This window comes from Aricia agestis, chromosome 7, assembly GCF_905147365.1.
Source record: "Aricia agestis chromosome 7, ilAriAges1.1, whole genome shotgun sequence".
Lineage (NCBI taxonomy): Eukaryota > Metazoa > Arthropoda > Insecta > Lepidoptera > Lycaenidae > Aricia > Aricia agestis.
This window is the reverse complement of record NC_056412.1, coordinates 19424381-19447928: the sequence shown is the minus strand read 5'-3', so window position 1 is coordinate 19447928 and position 23548 is coordinate 19424381. Positions and strand designations below refer to the sequence as shown.

The 23548-nt window shown below is 42.5% G+C and overlaps 1 protein-coding gene across 1 annotated transcript in view; it reads right to left on the bottom strand.

Moving 5' to 3' along the window:
• The window catches only part of LOC121729114 (fat-like cadherin-related tumor suppressor homolog), an 80873-nt gene extending 64764 nt beyond the window's left edge, over positions 1–16109 (bottom strand). The window contains exons 1-3 of the mRNA XM_042117500.1: positions 13086–16109; positions 2330–3418; positions 53–257 (exon numbers count right to left, since the gene is read on the bottom strand). Of these exons, the coding sequence (XP_041973434.1) occupies positions 53–257; positions 2330–3418; positions 13086–16109 (4318 nt within the window). The remainder of the gene's footprint in view (positions 1–52; positions 258–2329; positions 3419–13085) is intronic.
• Positions 16110–23548: the final 7439 nt, after the last annotated feature.

Below are 23548 nucleotides of genomic sequence, written 5' to 3'. Positions count from 1 at the left end.
CGTCTCTTTAATGATAAATCGTCCTAAAATGAGCGGCGGGAGGTATACCGACCGACGATGTCGTAGTAGAGAGCGTCGCCGTCGGGGTCGGTGGCCTGCAGCAGCGCCAGGAGGAAGCCGGGCGCGTCCAGCTCGGCGGCCTGCAGCGGCGCGGGCGCGCGCAGCACCGGCGCTCCGCCCCCGCCCCGCCCCGCGCCGCGCACGCGCACGCGCGCCACCGCGCACCGCGCCGGCCGTCCGCCGTCGCACGCCCGCACCTAGAAAACATATAAAAATTTTAATATGCATGATGCATATAGGGTTGAAATGACGAGCTTAGGTTTTTCGAAGGTCGGACACTTTAATAACAAAAAATAAGGCTTGTGATTTTGATTTTACGGTAATATAGTAAGTAGCATTAATATTGCAGGGCATTCAAGTTGCGATAAAAATCAAGTATTTTGTAACGGTGCGTACATAATAAAACAACTTTTTCCGCCGTACTCGGAGACATTGAATTATTTTAGATATTAACTTTCAATTTAATGAAGAGTTTGAAAGATAAATATATGACTTATATTATAAGGCTTAATTTTTTCAAAATTTGAAATTACATTTAATTATGTTCGACTCTGCGTGTGGCAGTTTGTCGCCATGGTCATACAAACGGACATACTTATCTTTCTGACGGACCCTATTTTATAAATGATGTAATAGTTATAAGTTTGTTGACATATTAATTTATTCCATACTCTTCTATACTCGGTGCGGCGAACCTTGGTCCCTATGACACTGACAGTTAATAACATTGTAATGGCGTCACCATTAAATTAGGATCATATTAGAGCCGTCTAAAAATGCCATTTATAAATTTCACGTAGCTTTATGCCATTACAATGATATTCCATTAGAACTTTTAACAATCCTTAACATTTACAAGAAATAATCTCAATCTGAATTCACGTTTACGTCCTGCAAAACTTACGTCATCACACAAGGTAAGTTTTGCAGGACGTAAACGTAATAAAATTTATAAATGGCATTTTTAGACCCCGTTTATATAGCCCGCCTTAGCCATCTAACCTAACCGAAAAAAGTCATGGCGGGTAGATTCGACACAGAACGATATCTCTTTAACACCCTAGAAACTCTCCACCCAGCTCGCAATTAACAATATGTAGTTTTCATTAAAACGCTATCAAAATATAAAACATAAAGCCTCAAATAGAATATCAGTAACCAATTATCATTAATAAAGCAGCTCACAAAAGTGAACTTTTTAGTAGCTCGTAATAAATAAGCTCACTTAGAAAAAATGAATCTATATTTAATATTGAAGTTGCCCGCTATGTATTTCCAGTCGCTCACTTAGTAATACAGTCGCTCGGATAGAATTTTTTATATCTGAAATAGATTAATCGCAATCCACATTTTATAAGCTCATTCTGGATTTTATTATAAATCAATATTAGTCGTTATCTAAACTAACCCAATCAAGTCGTATTGGGCCAACATTGCTATTAATTATCATTAATAAATTTATTGACCCATACAATTACAATACAGTAGTGAATTTTGATAATTTTTATCAAGAAACCTTGAATTAGGTATATAGTTTTAGAATGGTAAAATCTTTCCCCATATCTCATCATAATTACCAAAAATCTTTGTCGCTAACACAGAAATAGATCAAGATATATCTGTGGTCGCTAAAGAGTAAAGAGCGAGCGCAAAGGAGTGAGTGCGGCGTTAGATGAGGAGGCCCCAACATGTTTTTCAGTAAAACAGAGAAACAAAAAGAAAATAAAGTTAGGTTAAAAATATTTTAGTTGCACGATTTGTCAATTTGTAGACTTGTTTTGATAATAGAAATTGATTTTATTGTGATGCACCTTTCGATATCATTTTTAGAAATTTAGTTGTAAGATTGTCCAATTTAGAGTGCAAGTTAGTATTTTTGATAAACAATTTAAATTTTAGTTTTACAAATAATATATCCGATGTATGAACCATATTTTTGGTGTGAATTCGGTTATAAAGGTCGTCTCATTTTGTATGATGTTTAAGTTTTTTTAAGGACATGTTCAGTTAATCAATTGATTTTTTTGATCAGCATTAGTTTTTCTGGTATGTATTCAGTTAATTAGCGGAATTAAGGTAGTGTGCTGAAAAATTATTCTGATGTGCATTTAATAATATCCCATTTTAAACTGAGAAGAGTTGCTCAACAGGTGCATGCTGTCACCACACTGTCACAATTGTTATTTAATCAATAAACCTTCTTGGTTCTATTGATTAAATTACAATTACTACCAGTAATTCCCAAAGCGGTTAATAAAAAATGACATACAGCAATCTCGTGAGCGCGGGGCGGCGCTAGATCGAGGCGCGGAGAGACGTAGACGCGGCCAGAGCGCGCATGCACCCGCAACAGGCGGCGCGCCGGCCCCCGCGCGCGGCCGGAGTAGCGCACCGTGCCGTTGTCGCCCGCGTCCGCATCCAGCGCCAGCACCGTGACCGCGTACGCGCCCGCCGCCGCCTCGTCGCCGTCCCACAGCTCCCAGCGCGCGCCCTCCCCCTCGTCGTCAGCGTCGTCCGCGTCGTCCGCCTCGCCCTCCGAGCTGGCGTCGTCTTCGTCGCCGGCGACCGCGCCCCGCGCCCCTAGCCCGGGTACGCGCACGTCGTAGTAGCTCTGCGTGAAGGCGGGCGCGTGGTCGTTGATGTCCGCCAGCAGCACGCGCACGCGCGCCGAGCCCGTCAGCTCGCCGTCCGACACGGCCACCTCGATCGCGTGCGCCGCCGCCGCCTCGCGGTCCAACGCGCGGCCCGTCGTCGTCACGGCGCCGGTGAGCTCGTCGACGGCGAACAAGCCGTCTGGGTTGCCAGCCGCGATGGAGTAGCGCAGGCGCGCGGGCGCCGGCGCCGCGTCGCCGTCCACCGCGGTTACGCGAGCCACCGGCGTGCCGGGGGGGCAGTGCTCCGGCACGACCGCGATGTACTCAGCGCGCTCCGGCCACGGCGCCACGTCGTTGACGTCCTCCACCTCGACGTACACGTGCACGCAGGAGTGGCGCGGCACGAGGCCGTGGTCCTGCGCGCACAGCGTCAGCCAGTAGTGCGGCGCGGTCTCGCGGTCGAGCGGCGTCTGCGTGCGGAGGGTGCCGGTGTCGTCGACGGCGAAGTGCGGCATGCCGGAGCCAGCCAGGATGTAGTAGGCGAGACGGGAGTCGCGGCCGGGCGGGTCGGCGTCGGCGGCGGCGACGCGCAGCACGGGCGCGGGCGGCGCGGCGTCCTCGCGCACCGTGGCGGCGATGGCGGGCGCGGGGAAGGCCGGCGCGTGCGCGTTCTCGTCCACGTCGCCCACCTCCACGATGAGCGTCGCCTCCGCCCAGAGCGCCGGCGCGCCGCCGTCCGTTGCTCGCACAGTCACACCGTACACCTGCGACAAACTCTTTAGTTATGTTCGAGGTAAACGAAAGCACTTGGAAACAAATCGCCCATGACTATTAACAATGTCGGATGTGAAAAACGACAACTTTACAGGAGAGCGATTCAAAGTCTAAATTGTGCATAACTTTTTACTTATTTCAAGTAGGATTCATGATCCTACTTGAAATAAGTAAAAATTTCAGGGTTATACTATAAAAGTTATTTACGTTTCATATGTTATTATGAGTATCTCGTATTTTATGCCTAAATATGAGAAAAGTCACTTCTGACCTTTTTAACGGGGTACGAGTAATGCTGATTTGTCGGAAGTGCCAGAACCGACATTGTTGCTTGTAGAAAATCGATAATTGCTTGTCGGAAGTGGCATTTACGTCATTGTTAAGTGATAACTGCTAATTTAAAAATATATCGCATATAGAAATTACCAACAAAAACGACAACAATTTAAAGAAAAAAAAAATAGTTTATGGACTTCTGTCAAATAAAACGTAAAAACAATGTACGTATCAAATTTTCATCCGAAATCAAATTTTCGTACGGACGTACGGAAAATCAAATTTTCATCCGAAATGAAAACTTACTTAAAACATTGAAATTAAAAAAGAACCAAACTATTTTGTTGACTTTTTGATAGTAAGTATAACTTAAATTTACTAAACAAAATAAAAAATTAAAAAAATTACATTAATTATAAAGAGAAAAAGTTTGTTTTATTCGTATGTTTGTTTGTATTGAATGGGTTCAATAACTACTGAACTAATTTTAAAAATTCTTTTACTTTTGGAAAACTAGATCATTTGCAGAGCACACAGACTATGTATTATTCTGAAAAATATTAGGGATCCTACCGAAAATAGCAAAAATATAACCCAAAGTGGTAAAAATTTGCCAAAAATTTCATTATTTCGCTTCCACTACGAAAAATACTGATGATACATCAAAATAATGTTGTACATGTTTATAGTACTAATCATTATCTACAAAAAAGCCCAGGGCAGCTTATCTTTTATGGTTAACGGATAATAACCATTACTTTCATTTAAAAATTTACTTCAAATCATCTCCTTCTAGCGTGACTTTTTTTGCATATTCGTTATTAATCCTTACCTACATAAATATCAAAATATTAATTGGAATTATGTGAAAAATAGAATTGTCCTTTAAATTATTACCATGGGCCAAATATTTTAGAAGTAAGGACAGTTTGATTAAAGCTCAAAATAAGGCGCCCGCGCCGACGTGGCAACGGCGGCGGCTACCACGAATGTGTAATGGAAAATATTATATTTGCAAGTCGAACGACCGGCTATCGATCTCATCTAGATCTTCCAAATATGCTGGAGAGATGATAGTGCCTAAATGTGTGGGGAATACAGAAAGTACTGACGAAGGACTGACTGTTTTGCAGGCCCATGAAACGGAGTTCGCGGAGTCAAGTAGTTCTTAAAATTTTTTACATTTTAGGACACTTACGTACCATTACAGCCTTTGTTTACATGAAAAATTGAGATTAGTATTTATTAGATTAATTATTCAAAAGCAGTCTTCTTCATCCGAGATTTTCTCTGATCCATTGTGGTATTTTAAATAGCATTTTAGATATTATTTTTGGGAATTATGTCACTTTTTACATAATTTGAGTAAATCTAAATTTATGTTTGTTGTCTACCTGCTTAATAGCAAAATGCCAAGAAAGTCTGGCTTTATTGCGGCTACTAGTCACCAAATCGCAAAACCATGAAAAATACGATTAATAAATAAAAAATTATATTAATTCATTATGTATGACATGTGCCAACAAAAACCTAATTTTCGCACAAAAATTACCTATTTTAAAGCCTTCTGAAATTTCTTAAAAGTCGGTAAGCAACGACAGATATGGTACAAACTGCAAGCGCCATTTAATCAATAAGAAAAGTAAATGAAATGATTATGATTTAGTACTACCGACATTTTACCAATTTATAAATCCACATAAGAATGTCGGAAGTGGCACTACCGACAATTTAACCATTTATAAAACCGATTAAAAATGTCGTATGTGGTACTACCGACATTTTACACATTGGAAAAACCGGTTAAGAACGTTGGATGTGGTACATCCTACAATTTTTTAAGTTTGAGGAAGAAGTAAACAATGTATTTAAATAGTGACCAACAGCTGTTGTCATTACCAATCAAACCTGTAACTCCCAAAGAATTGGCAGCCGAAATAAAATGACTTAGAAGACGAAAAGGAAGAAGAAAAGCCCCTGGATTTTACATGATAACGGGTGAAGTATTAAAAAATTTACCAAGAAAAGCAGTAGTATTCTTAACAATACTTTTCAATGCTATATTAATAAGATTGAATTAATTTCCAAAATTATTATGGAAAATATCACATATTACCATGCTACCTAAGCCAGGAAAACCACCTACTGATCCTAGCTCCTATCGACCAATAAGCTTGCTGCCAGTTACTTCAAAGCTATTTAAAAAGCTTTTAATTAGAAGGCTTAAACCAATTTTGGATGAAGAAAATATAATTCCTGACCACCAATTTGGGTTTAGACAGCATCACTCAACAGTAGAGCAAGTCCATCGTGTAGTAAGAAACATAAGACAGTCTTGGACAAAAAAGAGTACTGTGCTGCTGTATTCATTGATAAACAACAAGCTTTTGATAGAGTCCAAAGGCCTTCTATTCAAAATAAAAAACAAGTTACCTAACTCTTACTATATGTTTCTCAAATCCTATCTTGAAGACAGAAAATTCTAAGTTAAATTTGATGACGAAGTATCAAAACTGTTTGATATCAAGGACTCCGTACCACTCAGGGCTCGGTCCTCAGCCCAATACTGTATTCTATTTTTACAGCAGACTTGCCGAGTAGCAGAAATGTAGTCACAGCAACATATGCTGATGACACAGCCTGCCTTGCTAGTGATGAAAATTCGACCATAGCATCACAAAAACTGCAGGAACACCTAAACAAAATAGACAAGTGGAGGATTAAGCCAAGTGTTAATAAATCTGTGCAAATCACTTTAATACACTGCGAATAGGGATGCGCATTGATAAAAGACTAACCTGGGCTAAACATATTAAAACAAAGAGGCAACAGGCAGATCTGGAGTTTAAAAAATTGTACTGGCTTATTGGACGACAATCACCTCTGACATTAGACAATAAACTTCTTGTATACAAAGCTATCATCAAGCCAATATGGACATACGGTATCCAACTGTGGGGCACCGCAAGCAAAAGTAATCTGGCCATGTTACAACGTTTTCAGAATAAATGTCTGAAAACAATAGCCAATGCCCTTTGGTTCATAACAAACTCTGAGATACATGAATATTTAAATATTACCACCATAAACGAAGAGGTACTTAATACTTATCTAAATATGTATTAAAAATTTTAGGGGTCCCCATAGGTACAACAACAAAATGTGTGTCCCCCCGGGTCTCTAACTTTTAAAGTAAGGGCATGATAAGTCTAGAAAAATATATGATGTACATTACTATAAAAACTACCAACGAAAATTAGTTTGAACGAGATCTAGCAATTAGTTTCTTTATATACGTCTTAAATGGTAAACCTTAAATTAACTTTCATTAAATCAACTGAGATATAAAAATAAATCAAAAACCTTTTAATTTCATAAAAATAAACCTTATTGCTGCTGCGGAACCCTTCATGGGCGAGTCCAACTCGCACTTGGCCGGTTTTATTCAAAATTCAACTAAGTCTCAACGAATTATGTACTAAATTTTTATTCTTTTAAAGTCGGTACTGGCTAAGTTCTATGTCAAGTATCTCGGTTCTGGGCTGGTACCGACTTCAAACGAATGAAAATTGAGTACAGACTACAGAATTCATTGAGATTTAGTCGAATTTTGAAAAAGGCACTAATCAATAATAAGAATTATTTCCTACTTTTTAGGTCATTTTAAGAATATTGTTTTTACCTTAGAAGTCGGGTTCAATTTTTTGTTAAAAATAATAATTTTTTATTTAAGGTTCACAAAACCTGCCAGACACTTTACAGATAACATAAAAAGGGAATGAATTTAATACATAACATTAGTGTTTGGCCCTCTCGAATCTCGATGTGAACTGCCAAATTTGGATATATTGATCCTTGTTAAAAATAAAAATACACGTATTTCTTCTTTTATAATCACTCAGTACTAAAATTTTGAGAAATAGCCTCCGAAACTTATCCTACCAAACACCACTAATTATGGACACAATATGCGCGGCCCGGCTCCGCCCCGCCCTTCCATTGACATTCTTGCAGTGACGAATTAAGACTACTTGATGCCCTAAGCAGTCCATGCCTGTGGGCCCCCCTATCCGTATCTCAACTAGAATCGGTCTTTGAACCTTTACTTCTCTGGTGCCCCCTCAGACGTGATGCCCTAGGCAATTGCTTAATTTGATTAAGGGCTAATCCGTCACTGCATTCTTGTTATTATCAAAAGTTGCGAATTTTCCCTTCATACTTTGACGGACTTAGGACCGTCAAATGTAAACTTAGACAGGTATGTTTAGAATAAAATAATTTGATACACATCCAAAGAATGGAAAATTACAACTTTTTAATTACGAAAAATAAGCACTTTAGAAATTTATAATAAATCTAAACCACATCCTTTGCATTTAGGCGTATTTATAAAATTCAATTAACTTATATACACAGTACAACTAATTAAAAATCAAAAGAACCCACCTCTAAATCTTATTAACTACTTAGGACCGTCAAATGTAAAGGACGTAGACAGGTATGTTTAGAATAAAATTAATTGATACACATCAATTAGAAATTTATAATAAATCTAAACCACATCCTTTGCATTTAGGCGTATTTATAAAATTCAATCAACTTATGTACACAGTACAACTAATTAAAAATCAAAACAACCCACCTCTAAATCTTAGATAAATGATTGGTCTCGCGCTCGCGCTACTACTAGATACCGTCGGAGTACTTGAAAAATGCGGCAATCATACGCCTGATACGGCGTAACCGCGCCAGTCGCGCCGCAAGCTTCGGGTGAGGTAGATGTGTCGATAATTTTCGAAATTTTAAGTTACGTCCGTAGCAAAATGCCAGTTTGCGTAGTGAGACTATGCAATAATAACACTACAAGAAACAAGAAAGGTACTGGCATCACATACCATCAGTAAATATTATATAAATCGTCATAAACACAGAAAAATAATATAAACCTGAAAATTCGGATCGGAGTACCGCTTGATGTTCAGTGTTGCCAATTACCATAAACTAAAAATTCCCAAATTTTTCTGAGATTGTGATTTTTATTTATTTATTTATTATATCTTATTTTTTTATATATACATAGTGGCTGAATGGATGAGCGCTTTAAAATCTCTAGCTAGGGTAGCTGGTTCGAATCCCGCCAACGGAACAAAAAGTTTTCAAAGTTCCTGGATCATGAATGTGTATTAATAAAAATAAATTATGAGTATCATATTATAATAAAAATCTTAAATACAGTTTATATTTTATGTAAGTACACAATACAGTAACAAATGAGAAAACAAATTTAAAATTTGCTTTTTTATGACCCATTCTTAACTTTCGTTAAACTTCCTACCATTGTTTTTGTATTGTTTTCTCATCAATATTGTACCCATTATATTTCGTTGACCTAAACAACGTTGTTATTTTATCGCATTCTTTTCGAATGGACTTTATTCCAATGGTAAAGTTTATCTGGTAATTGAAAAATCAGCACTTACTATACTTACTATCACACTTACTATACAATAATAATAAATTACAAGACCACAGCAACTAATTTTTCCCCATTGATTGGGCACCAGTCACGTATCTGGCAACCCGATTATCTACGCACACAACAATATTTGTGCATTGTTTTACACACACTACAATATTGAGGTGCCGCATTCGGGAATCTGTGTTTTCTATACAGCGCGGTATCTAGTCGAGCGCGCGCGCGAGACCAATCATTCATCTAAGCTCTAAATCTTATTTACTTCCATCTTGTCTACACTTAACATAGTCCAAACTGCAATCCGTTTTGCTCTAAGCAGAGTCTAGCGCGTTTTGCACATTGTCTATAAGACTTTAAAAGTTTGTTAATCACAACTTTGTCACTTTTAACCTCGTCAGAGGCATGTCTTCGAGGCTTGCTAGGCATGTGTAGGTGTTGCGAAGTACGAACTGCCCATAATCAGAGTCTTCGATTGTCTCGCGATTCAGATTCAGCTACAGCTGCTGCATTCGAGAATCATCTATCAGCTGTTACGAAGACGAGGAAGGCTTTCTTGCTCGTACAGTCTCTGGGTTCCGCGTAAACTTTCGCCACTCAAAAAAATGTAGCACCTCCACCTATGCCTCCACATTTCATAACACTCGATCGTGGTTAGGGTACATTGTAACATACACTAATTAAAGCGCGGGGGCCGGGGGCTGTGACAAACAAAATAATTACGTGTTAGCTACATAACTACTAAACGGTCGCCGGCGACCGGCGGGCCTCCCGTCTCCCACCCCGCGCGTCACCTCCGCATTACCCCTACGCATAACCGGTCTTCCGACTGGATTATGAACTTATAAAGTGACCATTGTAAATCAATTTTTTTTGGGATAAAATATGTTATTGTAAAAAAATTAACACCCTATTTTGTTTGGTTTAATGGACTCAACTTATGATACCTAAGCCCCAAAAAAAATTTGGCAAGTAGGTTTAATTGCACCCTGTATCTAAGAGCATTGTTAATTTTGAGATAGAGTCACTTCATAATTATAATTTTTCTTTATCGATTAATGCATTTGTTTTAAATTCATTAACATCACTTCTTCCATCTTCCAAAGCTTGCATCCTGAACTGCCCAGATCTCGATCACTTACCTTTAGCTGAAAATAAAAGACGATAGTATGCTGAAACAATTTCGAGATATCGAGAGAGATCCAGACATAAAGGAAAGGAAATTATGTAAAGAAAAAAAAAGAGATGTGAAGAAATAGATGAGACTAGCTGTTGCAAGAACTACTAAAGGCAGACATGTTGTGAGATTACCATTTCGAGATCCTGATCCACAGTGTTTGTGTGATAAATCCAAGGATGTCGAAATAAAGAGATCTAAACAGTTCTTAAGAAGCAAATTTAATAGAGATGAGTTTAAGGAAGTGCTTACCTCAATGAATGTTGATCACGAAAGACAATCCCGTAGAGTTGCACGTTCTCACTGATGTGTCTCAGGTGGCATATGCTACAGCCTTGTATCCAAAGTCTAAGAGGTAAAGTGGTAATACTTAAGTATATATATCGTCACAGCTAAACCTATTTACTACTAAAAGCTAATTACTATTCCAAATTTCGAGTTGAGTGCAGCCGTGCTTGAAGCAAAGTTGTTATTTGAAGTATGTATTCAGAAATTCTGAAGATACTAGAGGAGATTTGCCTGGTCCAATTCAACTCTAGCTTTAGCTTGGCTTAGAGGAGAACCGAGTTGTTGGACCACATTCGAGAATAAAGAGGTTTCCGAAATTTTGACCAGACTACGACCACTGGATTTACATTGCCACAGATCAAAACCCACGGTCCGTGTCTCAAGAACAAGAGGTACGTTCGGTCAGAGAACTGAGAGAGCACGATTTGTGGTGGTATGGTTCAGAGATAATGCAAGTGAGTGATATTTCCTGTAAGAAAATAGATGTCAGCACTGACATAGAAGCGAGATCAACCACGGTGCTGGCAATTTATCCTAAAGAAGATTTTGTGTAGCTGAGACTTCCAAACTTGAGTGAATCCTGAGAGTATTCTTAAAATCGGAAACCTGAAACAAAAGTAATACTAGTCAAAGAAATGGATAAAGTATTCGATAATCAAAAAAACGTGTTACGAAAAAAAACCAACTGCACACCCTATCATCCATTTTCATTGAAACGGAGTGTTCAGGGTGGGCGGCCATATTACCCAATGTTATTTTTCTTTCAATGGGAAATAATTTTGCCTAGTGAATCGCACGTCAGAGAGAGAGAGAGAGTACTAGCAACACTTACCTTTGAAGAATTGACAACGGTTTTTGACCCTGGTGGAAGTTGCTTAAGTTTTATATCCAATTTATTTTTTGAGTGAGAATGCAGGTGATCCAATGCCTTTGACGCCCTCATTTTTTGATCGGAGAACCACTGGTTACAGTTCCAGAACCAGATTACACTGAAACGCGTCTTACTGGCCTTTTGTTATATTGGTATTAATTGTTTTAAGGGAAGTGAGAATATCCGATTTTGGAATGAAACATGATCCAAGAGATTGTGAGTTGTCATAAATTTTATCTGTTATTAGGCTTTGATAACTGTTTGTTTGTAGGGAAAACCGACTGAAAATACTCCGCAAAAAGATAGGTTATATTTTGGGTTCCTTGAGCTGATTTATTATTGTAGTAGGTACCTCTCGTATAGAATCTCGGAACTCTTTGACCCTTATTTGACCTCACTGATTTAACGAATGACCAAAAATATTGTGGATTTTTTAAAATTATTTATTTAGATTCAGACAAACTATTAATGCATTCTTGTAACAAGGTTTTAGATTTGTGACGTAACGTGTCGTTGACCACAAAATCTCTTGGATTTGAATATTTTTTAAACTTTTTGTGCATTTTTTTTTCATTTAGTGTTTTTATTCAGGGTCCTGCTAAACCAAAAGGGATATTTATATCTATCACTAAGGGATTTAGGGGTATTTTGTGTTATAATTTCACCCAGTATGGCATAGAATATATCGACGGTTTCGTCGACAGTTTGATCTGCGATAAAATGTTCGTCCCAATTTATCGCTTCTAGCTCTTCCTTTATTTTTCCATAATCTGCCTTAGAAAAGTTTAGTGATGAAAACTTCTTTATTTTCGGTGTTTTATGGGTATGCAGTTTAAGGTGTATATTTAATGCCGGATGATGAAGGTCTTCACTAACAAGCGATGTGCTGCACTTGGATACTGTAAGTATCTTGTTACAATTAGTTAAAACCGGGTCCAATATGCGCCCATTTTGATTTTTAATGGAATTGACGTTATAGAGGTCATTGAGAGATAGATCATCTGTAAATATATTTACTAAATTACTTGAGCAATCTACTGGGACCAGGGAATTTGCATCGGTATCATGTCGCCATTGTAAATTGGGTAGATTATAGTCACCAACAAGAAGCAGAATTGAATTTTATGGTGTTTTATGTTGAATTATATTTGTCATAATAATATGATTAACGAGGTCTTCGAGACGGTTATGTGTAATCGGTGGAGGAAAGTACAAGTTACATATACAAAGTGAGATGGTAGAATTACCCTGTTTTAGTTTTATGACTATCCAAAGGTCTTCGTTTGCATATTCCCATTTTATTTTTCTAACAGGCTCAAGTTTCTTAGATACCGCTATTAAAACACCGCCTTCTTCATCTTTTAAAGAAGAGGAAGAACTTCGGTCGCGCCTAAAAATTGTCTATCTGGTATCCAATACTTCATGGACATAAATGGAGTCATTTAACCAGGTCTCGGTGAGGAGAACCACAACATAACCCGAGGGGAGGGGTAAATGAGGTCCCATTTTTAGTTTTTACTGACTTTTCGAAAAGCATTAAATTCTCAAAAACTTTACCCTGGTGCGTCTCACCTGGCGCTCCTCGTAGTCGAGGCGGCGGGCGGTGCGCAGCGTGCCCGAGGTGGGATCGACGGTGAAGGCGGCGTCGTCGGGCGGCTGGTCGGGCAGGCTGTAGGAGACGCGGCCGCCGGCGCCCAGGTCCGGGTCGAACGCCTCCAACACAGCCACCACGGTGCCGCGCGGCACGTCCTCCCGCACGCGCGCGCTGTACGCCGCCAGCGCAAACCGCGGCGCCACGTCGTTGACGTCGTCAACGGCGACGCGCACCACCGCCTCGGCGCTCAGCCCGCCGCCGTCCGTCGCGCGCACCGTCAGCTCGTACAGCGCGCGCCGCTCGCGGTCCAGCGCCGCGCACACCGCCACCACGCCATCGCGGTCCACGCAGAAGTCGCCCTCGCCGCCGAGCAGCGCGTACGACACGCGCCCGAACGCGCCGCCGTCGGGGTCCGTGGCGTTGGCGCGGAAGATGGCGGTGCCGTTGATGGCGTTCTCGGTGACGCGGAAGCTGGCGAGCGTCCTTTCGAAGCGCGGCGGGTTGTCGTTGACGTCGAGCACGGTGACGGGCAGCAGGCGCGACGCCGAGCGCTGCGGAGCACCCAGGTCGTACGCGGTCACGTTCAGGTAGTACTCGCTCTCGCGCTCGCGGTCGAGGTAGCCGATCACCTTCAGCTCACCCGTGTCGGGGTCGATGCGGAAGGCGGAGTCGGCGTCGCCGCCGGATATGGCGTACACGAGTAGCCCGTTGTAGCCCAGGTCGCGGTCGCTCGCGTGGAGGTGCACCAGTGAGGTGCCGAGCGCGACCGACTCGTTCACTTTCACTTCCACCGGAAAGTCCACGAACTCCGGGTAGTGGAGGTTCTCCCCGTAACGGGACGGCGCCGGGGGGAAGTCCTCGGCGAAGTCGACGGGGGCGTTGCTCCGCTCCGCCGCGGCCAGCGTCTCCGTGAGGCGCCGGGCGACGCCGGTGTCGCGGCACTCGAGCGCGCCGGCCTCCGCGCGGCCGGCGCCGCTTACCAGGTGGAGGGTGAGCGTGGCCGCGTCGGCGAAGTGCGTTCCGTCGGTCGCTGTCACGTTCAGGATTCGCGTCTCCGCCCGGACGTCCGCGAGGTCGCACGAGAGAATCAAAACCCCGGTGGTGGAATCGAGCGAAAAACAGTTGTCCTCGTTTCCGCCGATCACGCGGTACGAGACCACGTCGCCGGAGTCGAAGTCGATGGCCGACAGGGTCACTATCTCGGAGCCGATCGCCGAGCCCCGCGGCACGTAGCCGACGCAGTCGACGCGCTCGAACTGAGGTCGGTTGTCGTTGACGTCCTCGAGGCGCACCGTCAGCCGCATCTCGGCCTGGCGGCGGTACGGCAGCCCCCAGTCGCTCGCCCGGATCTGCAGCACGTACTCCCGCCGCATGCTCTCGTAGTCCAGGAGGCGCGTTGTTCGAACGACGCCGGAGAAGTGATCCACGTCGAAGGGCACCGGCTGCAGGTTGGCGATGCTGTACGATATGTACGCGTTCTCGCCGGAGTCCGCGTCGCGCGCCAGCACGCGAGCCACCTCGGCGCCCGATGCCCCGTTCTCGGCCAGCGCCACCTCCATGTCCCCGTCCTCGAACACGGGGTCGTTGTCGTTGGCGTCCAGAACCGCTATCTTCACCTTTGCCGAGGACTGCTTCCTAGTGCCGGCGTCGCCCTGGTCTATGGCGGACACGGTGAGGGTGTACAGGGCCTTGTCCTCGGCATCGAGCCGGACAGCGGTGTACAGCACGCCGGTGTCGGGGTTCACCGCGAACTCCCCGCCCTCGTTGCCCCCGACTATCTCGATGTAGACTCGCGCGGCGCCACCGTCGCGCTCCGTCACTTTGAGGCGAATGACCGGCGTGTTCGGCGGCGCGGTCTCCGACAGGCTCGCCTCGTAGATCTCGCGGCTAAAGACTGGGGCGTCGTCGTCGGTGTTGAGCAGCGTCACGGGCAGCGTCGCGTAGGAGGAGCGCGGTGGCGTGCCGGCGTCCGTCGCGCGCAGGGTCAGGTTGTAAACGCGCGGCGCGCCCCCACGGTCCAGCAGCGCGTGCACCAGGACGTCGTACTCCCCCGCCTGGGCCGACTTCCGGACGCGGAAATGGCCGTCCGGGTCTCCGTCGACGATGTCCAGGTCGGCGATGCGGCCGTGCTCGCCGGCGTCCCGGTCGGTCACGGCGACGATGGCGTAGATGTCGCCCGTTGAGTTCCCCATCGGGAGCGGCAGGTGGCGCACCGCGATCTCCGGGGCGTGCAGGTTGGCCCGCGCGACGCGGACCACGAGCGTGGCGCGCGCGGCGGGTGCGTCGTCCCCGCGCGCGATGAGCGAGGCGCGGTCGTGCGCCAGCACCGTGACGACGTGCCTAGTACTCTCCAGCGCGGACAGCACGCGCGTCAAGGTCACCACGCCGCTCGTCACGTGCACGGCGAAGCGGTCCGTCGGCTCGGCGAGGCTGTAGTATATCTCGCCGTTGATGCCGAGGTCGGCGTCCTCCGCGAAGACCCGCGCGACGCTCGAGTGCAGCGCGGCATCCTCCGGGACCGTCACGTCGTACTCGGTCGGGTAGAACAGCGGGCTGAGGTCGTTCTCGTCGGTGACCTCGACGGCGACGACGGCGTCGGCCTCCAGCTGCGCGCCGCCTGCCAGCTGCGCCGTCGCGCGCACCTCCAGGCGGTAGGAGTCGCGCCGCTCCCGGTTGAGCACGTCGGCCTGGCCCGTGCGCGTGCGGATCTGCAGGAAGCAGAAGTCGCCGACGACGCGCTCCTCGGCCTTGAAGAACTTGTCCTTGTCGCCGTGCCGGATGCGGAAGCGAACGCGTGCGGCGGGCGCGGGCAGGCGCACGCCGAGTGGTGGCGCGGCAGGCGACTGCACCGCGTACGTCCGCGGCGCGCTATTCTCGGGAATGGAGACGTTGTAGAGCGGCAGGTCGAAGCTCAGCGCTGGCGCGGCATGTGGGGGGGGCCCGGGGCCGGCGCCGCGCGCGCCGCACAGCGCCGCCAGCAGCAGCAGCGCGCGCGCCGCCATGTGCTCATGTGCGGGGGGCGGGGGCGGGAGCGCGGGGGGCGGGGTCGCACGCCGCGGCCCGCCGGCTGCTGCTACCTGAACGTCTTCGTCGCTTTGACATCAGCTCCTGGAACGACAGAATATTTTATTTAATTTCAATTTATTCCGATTACAATGTTGTGGGGGTTTCAGACTTCGAGTTTGGCTAATTAAACCAAATGTGTCCCCGATTATAATAATAATAATAATAATAATAATAATATCTATGGACGCTTCACACCATGTCAGTCTGGCCCCGTGCTAAGTACCTAAAGCACTTGTATTACAGGTACCAGACAACGGAAATATATTTAATACTTTTATACTATACATATATTTAAGATTTTTATTATATCATACACATATTTAATACACATCCAGACCCGGGAACATTGAAAACTTTTTGTTCCGTCGGCGGGATTCGAACCCGCGACCCCCGGCTTGAGCTACCGACGCGCTCACCACTGAGCCACAGAGGTCGTCATTATAAAGATTTTATTAACTGTCCCACATAAGTTTGATATGACATCACTATAATGTTCTATGGCGGTTGCATACTAAGGTATATCTCGATGGCCGCCGCGGCCTGGCCGCTGCGGCTCGGCCGCAAGTGCGCGCCCGGCCTATTGGTACCCGGCCCCCGCCACAATAGACATAACGACCAGTAGTTCGACTGCAAAGAGACGGACAGGTTTCAATATCTGTCAAATTCGTCGGGTTTCACTAGGATTATGAACGGAATGTGCCTCGCGCTGGCTGATATAATTTATTTTTAAATATTTAAAATAAAGATTTCAAAATTGGATTCTGACAATTTTAATCACATGTGCCAAAACACAAACAACAGTACGACCAAAGAGGAACACGTCCAACGAATATGTCATAGTTTTAAATTCGTAGGTAACAAGTTAACAACCCTAGCGACGATTTTCGTCATAATACGTCAAATTTAAAAATTTCAACAATTTTTCTAAGGGCCGGGACACAAAAACACGGCACGACGTCGTACGGCGTCGTACGGCGCCGTGTCGGACGCGCGTCGAAAAAAACCACGGCACGGCGCCGTACGGCGTCGTACGACGTCGTGCCATAGAAACTCGTCTTGAACTTCTAGATGGGTTTCTACGGCACGACGTCGTACGACGCCGTACGGCGCCGTGCCGTGGTTTTTTACGACGCGCGTCCGACACAGCGCCGTACGGCACCGTACGACGCCGTACGACGTCGTGCCGTGTTTTTGTGTCCCGGCCCTTAGTCGGTATACTCTATAAATGCTCTATAATTCTGTCTACTCTGCCCGCGCCGCCGCGCCGCTCGTTTGACAGCCCTGGCAGATTGAAGCGAGACGGCAGACAGTCTTGTACTATGAACGCTAAACGCAATGCAAAAAGTTGAAATTAGGTTGTTTTCTAGAATAGTAGGAAAATAATATTTCGGCGATTTCGCGCCGTTTGTATGGAAGTGAGACAGGCATGTTACTTGTATTATCGAAGCAGCTTACCTCTCAGAAGTAATGTCAAATGTGTGCCTTACGCTCTGGAGTTAAGGCTGAATTTGTTATGTTCAATTTTGGTAACATTGGTGACCCTGACGTGGTAATGATGATGATGATGATGAATGTAATTTTCATAGTAGCATATGCTTTCAGTTCTTAAAACAGCGCCTAAACCCCCAAACTCATATTTATAAGGAATCCGGAGTTCTCTTACTATCTTCGGAACCATAGTATACCTCGGTGCAAAATCTTGAGTTTTGGTAGCATATGCTTAGGATGCTTCTCATAAAACCAAAATCACTATAATTTTATTTATTTATTTATTTAGATCAGGCATCTTGGCCCATATTATATATACCTTATTGACTAACATACGTATAACATTCTTACTAAAACTAACATAATATGTTTCCATATAAATTTCGAGGAGTTCCCTCGATTACTCATGGATCCCATCATCAAGTCACCACTTTTGTGAACATGGTACCAAATTGGAGTGAAACCTAATACAACAAAACAAAAATTTAGTTAATCGGTTCACAAACGGCGGAGTAATCGTTGAACATACAAAAATATATATCCACAGCCGATCATATTATAACCTCCTCGTTTTTTGGAAGTCATTTAAAAAAAGTGATAAGGTTTACATAATGGACTGCAATAAGTTAAACTGGTCTAAAATGGATGAAATTAGAATTGGTCCCTTTGAGATCGAAGAAACGATATCAAATTCACTATGTAGAATAAACACTGGAAAGAATAAAAAGTCTCTGGGGTTGTACCATGTGACGAAGCTCATTCCCCAGTTTGATTACTCAAATTAACCACACTTAATTTGTAGACTTGAGGGGGGGAGATGTAATGTTTATACACAGTATATTGTGTACCTAACGTAATGTACAATCATGTGTATTCGGCCTTACAAGCATGACGTTGGAGTCTATGAATGACAATGACAGGACGCTCAAGATGGAGAATTGAGCCTGCTCGTGAAGTGATATAACTTTTGTCAATTAAAAGTATTATAAAATTACATGGAAGTACGAGTAATTTATTGATAAAAAAATAAATATTGTAAAGGACTAATAATTATTGTGGTGGAAGTAACAAACCTTAAACTGTCAATTTTTCTGTTTTAGGTTAGTACCCCACTAGTTTTACTTTTTAATAACAATAAACATTTCTGTTTTAGATAAATCAAAATTGGCTTTAAAACTTCCGAGTCCTGTATCATCTAACGTATTACAAATCGACAATTATCAGAGTTTGATCGTTGAATAGTAGTCAGTAGATGATGGCAAGATTTTAGTTTGAAGTTGAGCTGGCAACAGATGAAGATCCGAAGAATAACATCATAGTTATAAAATCAATAACAAAGGAGGTGGATATCCATGCCAAGTGATATTTTAGCTCTGTATGTAGATGATGCCGGAAATTTGGTATTTAATGATTATTTATTACAAAAAATGACTCTATTTACGAGCCAATCTATTACAGACGGAAAATTATTAGAAATTTTAGAGAAATTAAATTATAATTCCTATGTGAACAAAGAACATTACAGCAATTTAAGCAAATTAAATGAAAAGTTTGTTTTAAAGAAGTTTGATAACGAGATAGCTAATGCCAAACAGAGGCTGCAAAGTTTTGAAAGTGAATGTACAAGATTTGATTTAAATAGTGATACAGAGAAAATCAGTGCTTTAAGATTATTTTTGAATGACTCAGAATGTGACTGGTATGATGATGATGATGACTCTATGTTAATTAAACACAGTTTAAACTCGTCATGGAAAATATGGCAAGTGAGTTTTTTAAACACGTTTGCTGATAAAAATTGGTCTTCTGTAATGTATGCGCTGAATTTCAAACATTTGAATGGCTCTCTGCTAGAACATGCATTGAAAAAGCAACTACTAGTGTATAGTCATACAGATACTAGAAATCTCTCTGACCTCATATTACAAGTAAACTAGATAGACAAGAGGTGACAGACCCAACTCTTTTGTTTAGTGCCCTACGGATGTACGAAAATCAGAATAAAAATATTCAAAAACACTTTACTTAAAAGAAAGGTGTTACTAAATTAGAAGTGGAAAATAAGAATATCAGTGATAATGTAAAACATTGCAAAAACTTTATGTTGGAGGTCGAGCAGTATCAAGATACAAGAAACTAGATATTCCCCCACTTATAACAGTTGATGTTGTGCTGAATAGTAAATTTAAATGCAGAGGTATTTATGACCCTGGCTCTAATATTACCTTAATAAATTCCAAAATAATAACAATAACAGATCCAAAGAAAAATTACTTTAAAAATAAATTCAACACAATTGGTGGTGGGGGAAAAACTACAGGTTTAATAAGATAAAGTGGGAAAATACTGATTGCAATGATAAAAACTTCACTCATGATTTACTTTTGGGTCTGGACACAATAAAGCGGTTTGGATCGACCCATGATGGGAATTTAAACATCCAACTTCAGAGATACTAACTCAACAGATAAATATTTCAGCCCCATTGAAGAAAAAAAATGAAATAAATTTCAATGAGGGTATTGATGTGAATAAATTTGATATTGATACCAATTACTTAGAACATTTCATATCAAATCTACTTTTTGAGTGAGAATACAGAAGATCCAATGCTCTTGACGCCCGATCACTTTTGATCGGTGAACCACTGGTTACAATTCCAGAACCAGATTAAACTGAGACGCGTTGTTTTGTGGCCTTCAGCGATGGAAGTTTACTCAAAAGATGGTTAATGTTTAACAGAGACTCTACCAGAAATTAATGAAATAAGGAATACATAGAAACCAGCGACGACACGTCGTCTACAGTACTACAGTTGTCGCGTGTCGCTCGGTTCCAACGCTTCCAACCAATGACTTAAGAAACAGGTTCCAACTTGTAATAGTAAGTCAATGAAAAGACACACAGATGACACACTTCACAGTTATTTAAACCCATCCGTGCCGCTCCGGTGAAACTAAAATCTAATTATGCTTATTTTATCACAATAATTATAATTAATCGCCAGGGAACGATAAGTGGTGCAGCGTCGCGTCTTATCTGCCGATGCCGATAACAGACAAGTCGTACGTACACAACTACACACACTGACCCACTCCGCCTGCCCTACTTGCGTCTGACGACATCTTATCGTGCCATTTTTGTTTCAGACTCAATTATGAGCAATCTTGTAGCGCGTAGGCGGCATAGAGTACTGACTACTGAAGCAATACCAAAATCATGAGTAAACTTCGATGTGGTAGAGCAAATTAATAGCTCGAGGGTGTAGCACGACAGAATCTCTCTCGCAAACTATTCAGATTACAAAAAATGATTTTAGAAACCTCAATATGATTTTTGAAAACCTATCCATAGATACCTCACACGCATAGGTTAGATGAAAAATTGTTTTTTGTTTCAGTGGTACAGTATGAGGACCCCTTTAATAATTATTTTTCCATTTTTGTATCAAAATCTAAATGCGTTTTTTTATGAAATAAGGGGGCAAACGAGCAAACGGGTCACCTGATGGAAAGCAACTTCCGTCGCCCATGGACACTCGCAGCATCAGAAGAGCTGCAGGTGCGTTGCCGGCCTTTTACGAGGGAATAGGGTAATAGGGGAGGGTAGGGATGGGAAGGGAAGGGAATAGGTGGGGTAGGGAAGGGAATAGGGGAGGGTAGGGAAGATAATAGGGTAGGGGATTGGGCCTCCGGTAATCTCACTCACTCGGCGAAACACAGCGCAAGCGCTGTTTCACGCCGGTTTTCTGTGAGAACGTGGTATTTCTCCGTTCGAGCCGGCCCATTCGTGCCGAAGCATGGCTCTCCCTCGTAGGTTTATAGACTACATCACCAAGTTTCAATAGTATAGACGGACAGACAGACATGACGAATCTATATAGTATACCTCCATGACTGACACATTTCTTTTGTCAGTCCGCCATTTTGTCAAATCTACAATAGAAATAAATTTCTACCGTGTACTTCAGAGTTTAAATGCAAAGCGCATAAAAATGGCGATATAGGTCCTCAAACGTAGGTCCAGAGTAAAAGTTTTAAACCGATTTTTTAAATTCTTGTGTTGTTGTATAGCATGTAATCTAAATTTTGTATAACAATTACGAAAGTGGTGATCTGATGATGGCATCTATGAGCAGTCGAGGCAAATCCTTGAAATTTATTAAAACACACACAGTGGTTACGAAGTTGTTTCTAGTAACTTAAACATATTTATTATGTTACAAATAAGTGGAATTTTATACGGAGGTGTCCCTGAACCCAGAGAACCTGAACAGAACTCCTGAACCTTTATAATAATAATATCTATGGACGCTTCACACCACGTCAGTCTAGCCCCGTGCTAAGTACCTAAAGGACTTGTGTTACAGGTACCAGACAACGGAAATATATTTAATACTTTTATACTATACATATTATATTTAAGATTTTTATTATATCATACACATATTTAATACACATCCAGACCCGGGAACATTGAAAACTTTTTGTTCCGTCGGCGGGATTCGAACCCGCGACCCCCGGCTTGAGGTACCAACGCGCTCACCACTGAGCCACAGAGGTCGTCATAAAATAATTAAAAGATAAAAGTTTGGAAATTGCAGCATCGTTTAGATAACTGCAAGCATTTACCACAATTTCGCTTACAATAACTTAATGTGAATAGTTAACATTCGTAGTGGTTATTTAAGCATAAAGCCTTATCTTGTAAATCTAAAAAACCCCCGCCAAAACAACTTTAAAAAGTAATGAAATAACATTTACTGCGTTTAATATCAAATAATTCCTAACGTGTCTAAAGTAATATTTTAGTCCATAATTGTTGTCACGGTGTGTCGGAGGACCGCCAAGTAAACTACAACCTACAACTGCCAAGTCGCTGATTACCTATCTCGATTCAGATCGCTGTGAATTGATCCTTAAACTTGTTATGTGAAATCAAACATCTACATTAGCGGTCCCCCGACACACCTTGACAACAATTATGGACTAAAATATTACTTTACACAAGTTAGGAATTATTTGAACTTAAAGGCAGTAAATGTTATTTCATTACTTTTTAAAGTTGTTTTGGCGGGGGTTTTTTAAATTTCTTTATTTAATTTTATTCCATAATTTTTAAACTTGTGTTGGTTTATAGTGCAGAATAATTGTTATCAACAGAATCATATTCCTTTATTGATTACCATCTATCAATGTCATTTTCGATGAGGCCGTTAATATGAGCCCAAACATGAAACCTACACTTTGGGTTCATACGAAGCTCGGTTCCTATAGAATCCAGGTGATGCTGCAGCAGCAGCATGTAAATATTTACTGTTTATACTTTATCTACTTCTTACTGGTTGTCGCAATTAAAATGAGCCCAAACACGAAACCTCTGCTCTAAGTTGGCGAGGAATTGGATATCCTATTGATTACCAGCTGATGCTGCAGCACCAGGTCAACTTTCCATTATTATGTGTATACGTATGTATATTGTATATTCACAAATGTCACGAACTAGAATGAAATATAAAACCCATCAAACGACTACAAGTTGCTAACGGCCTTTCATGAACCAGATAAACCCTGATTGTCCAGCACTGAGCAGGCTGATAATGATGAATTATAGCTAAGAACACTCTCGATTATATCAGCTTTGAAACAAAAAAAACTAGATCAAAATCGGTCCACCCGTTTGAATGCTACGATGCCACGGACAGATACACACACAGACAAACAGACAGACAGACAGACAGACAGACACGTCAAACTTATAACACCCCTCTTTTTTGTCGGGGGTTAAAAAGAGTGAAACTATTATTTTTAACAAAAAATTAAAACCGACTTCAAAGGTAATAAAAACAATAATAATATTATGAACTAAAAAGTATTAAATAACTCTT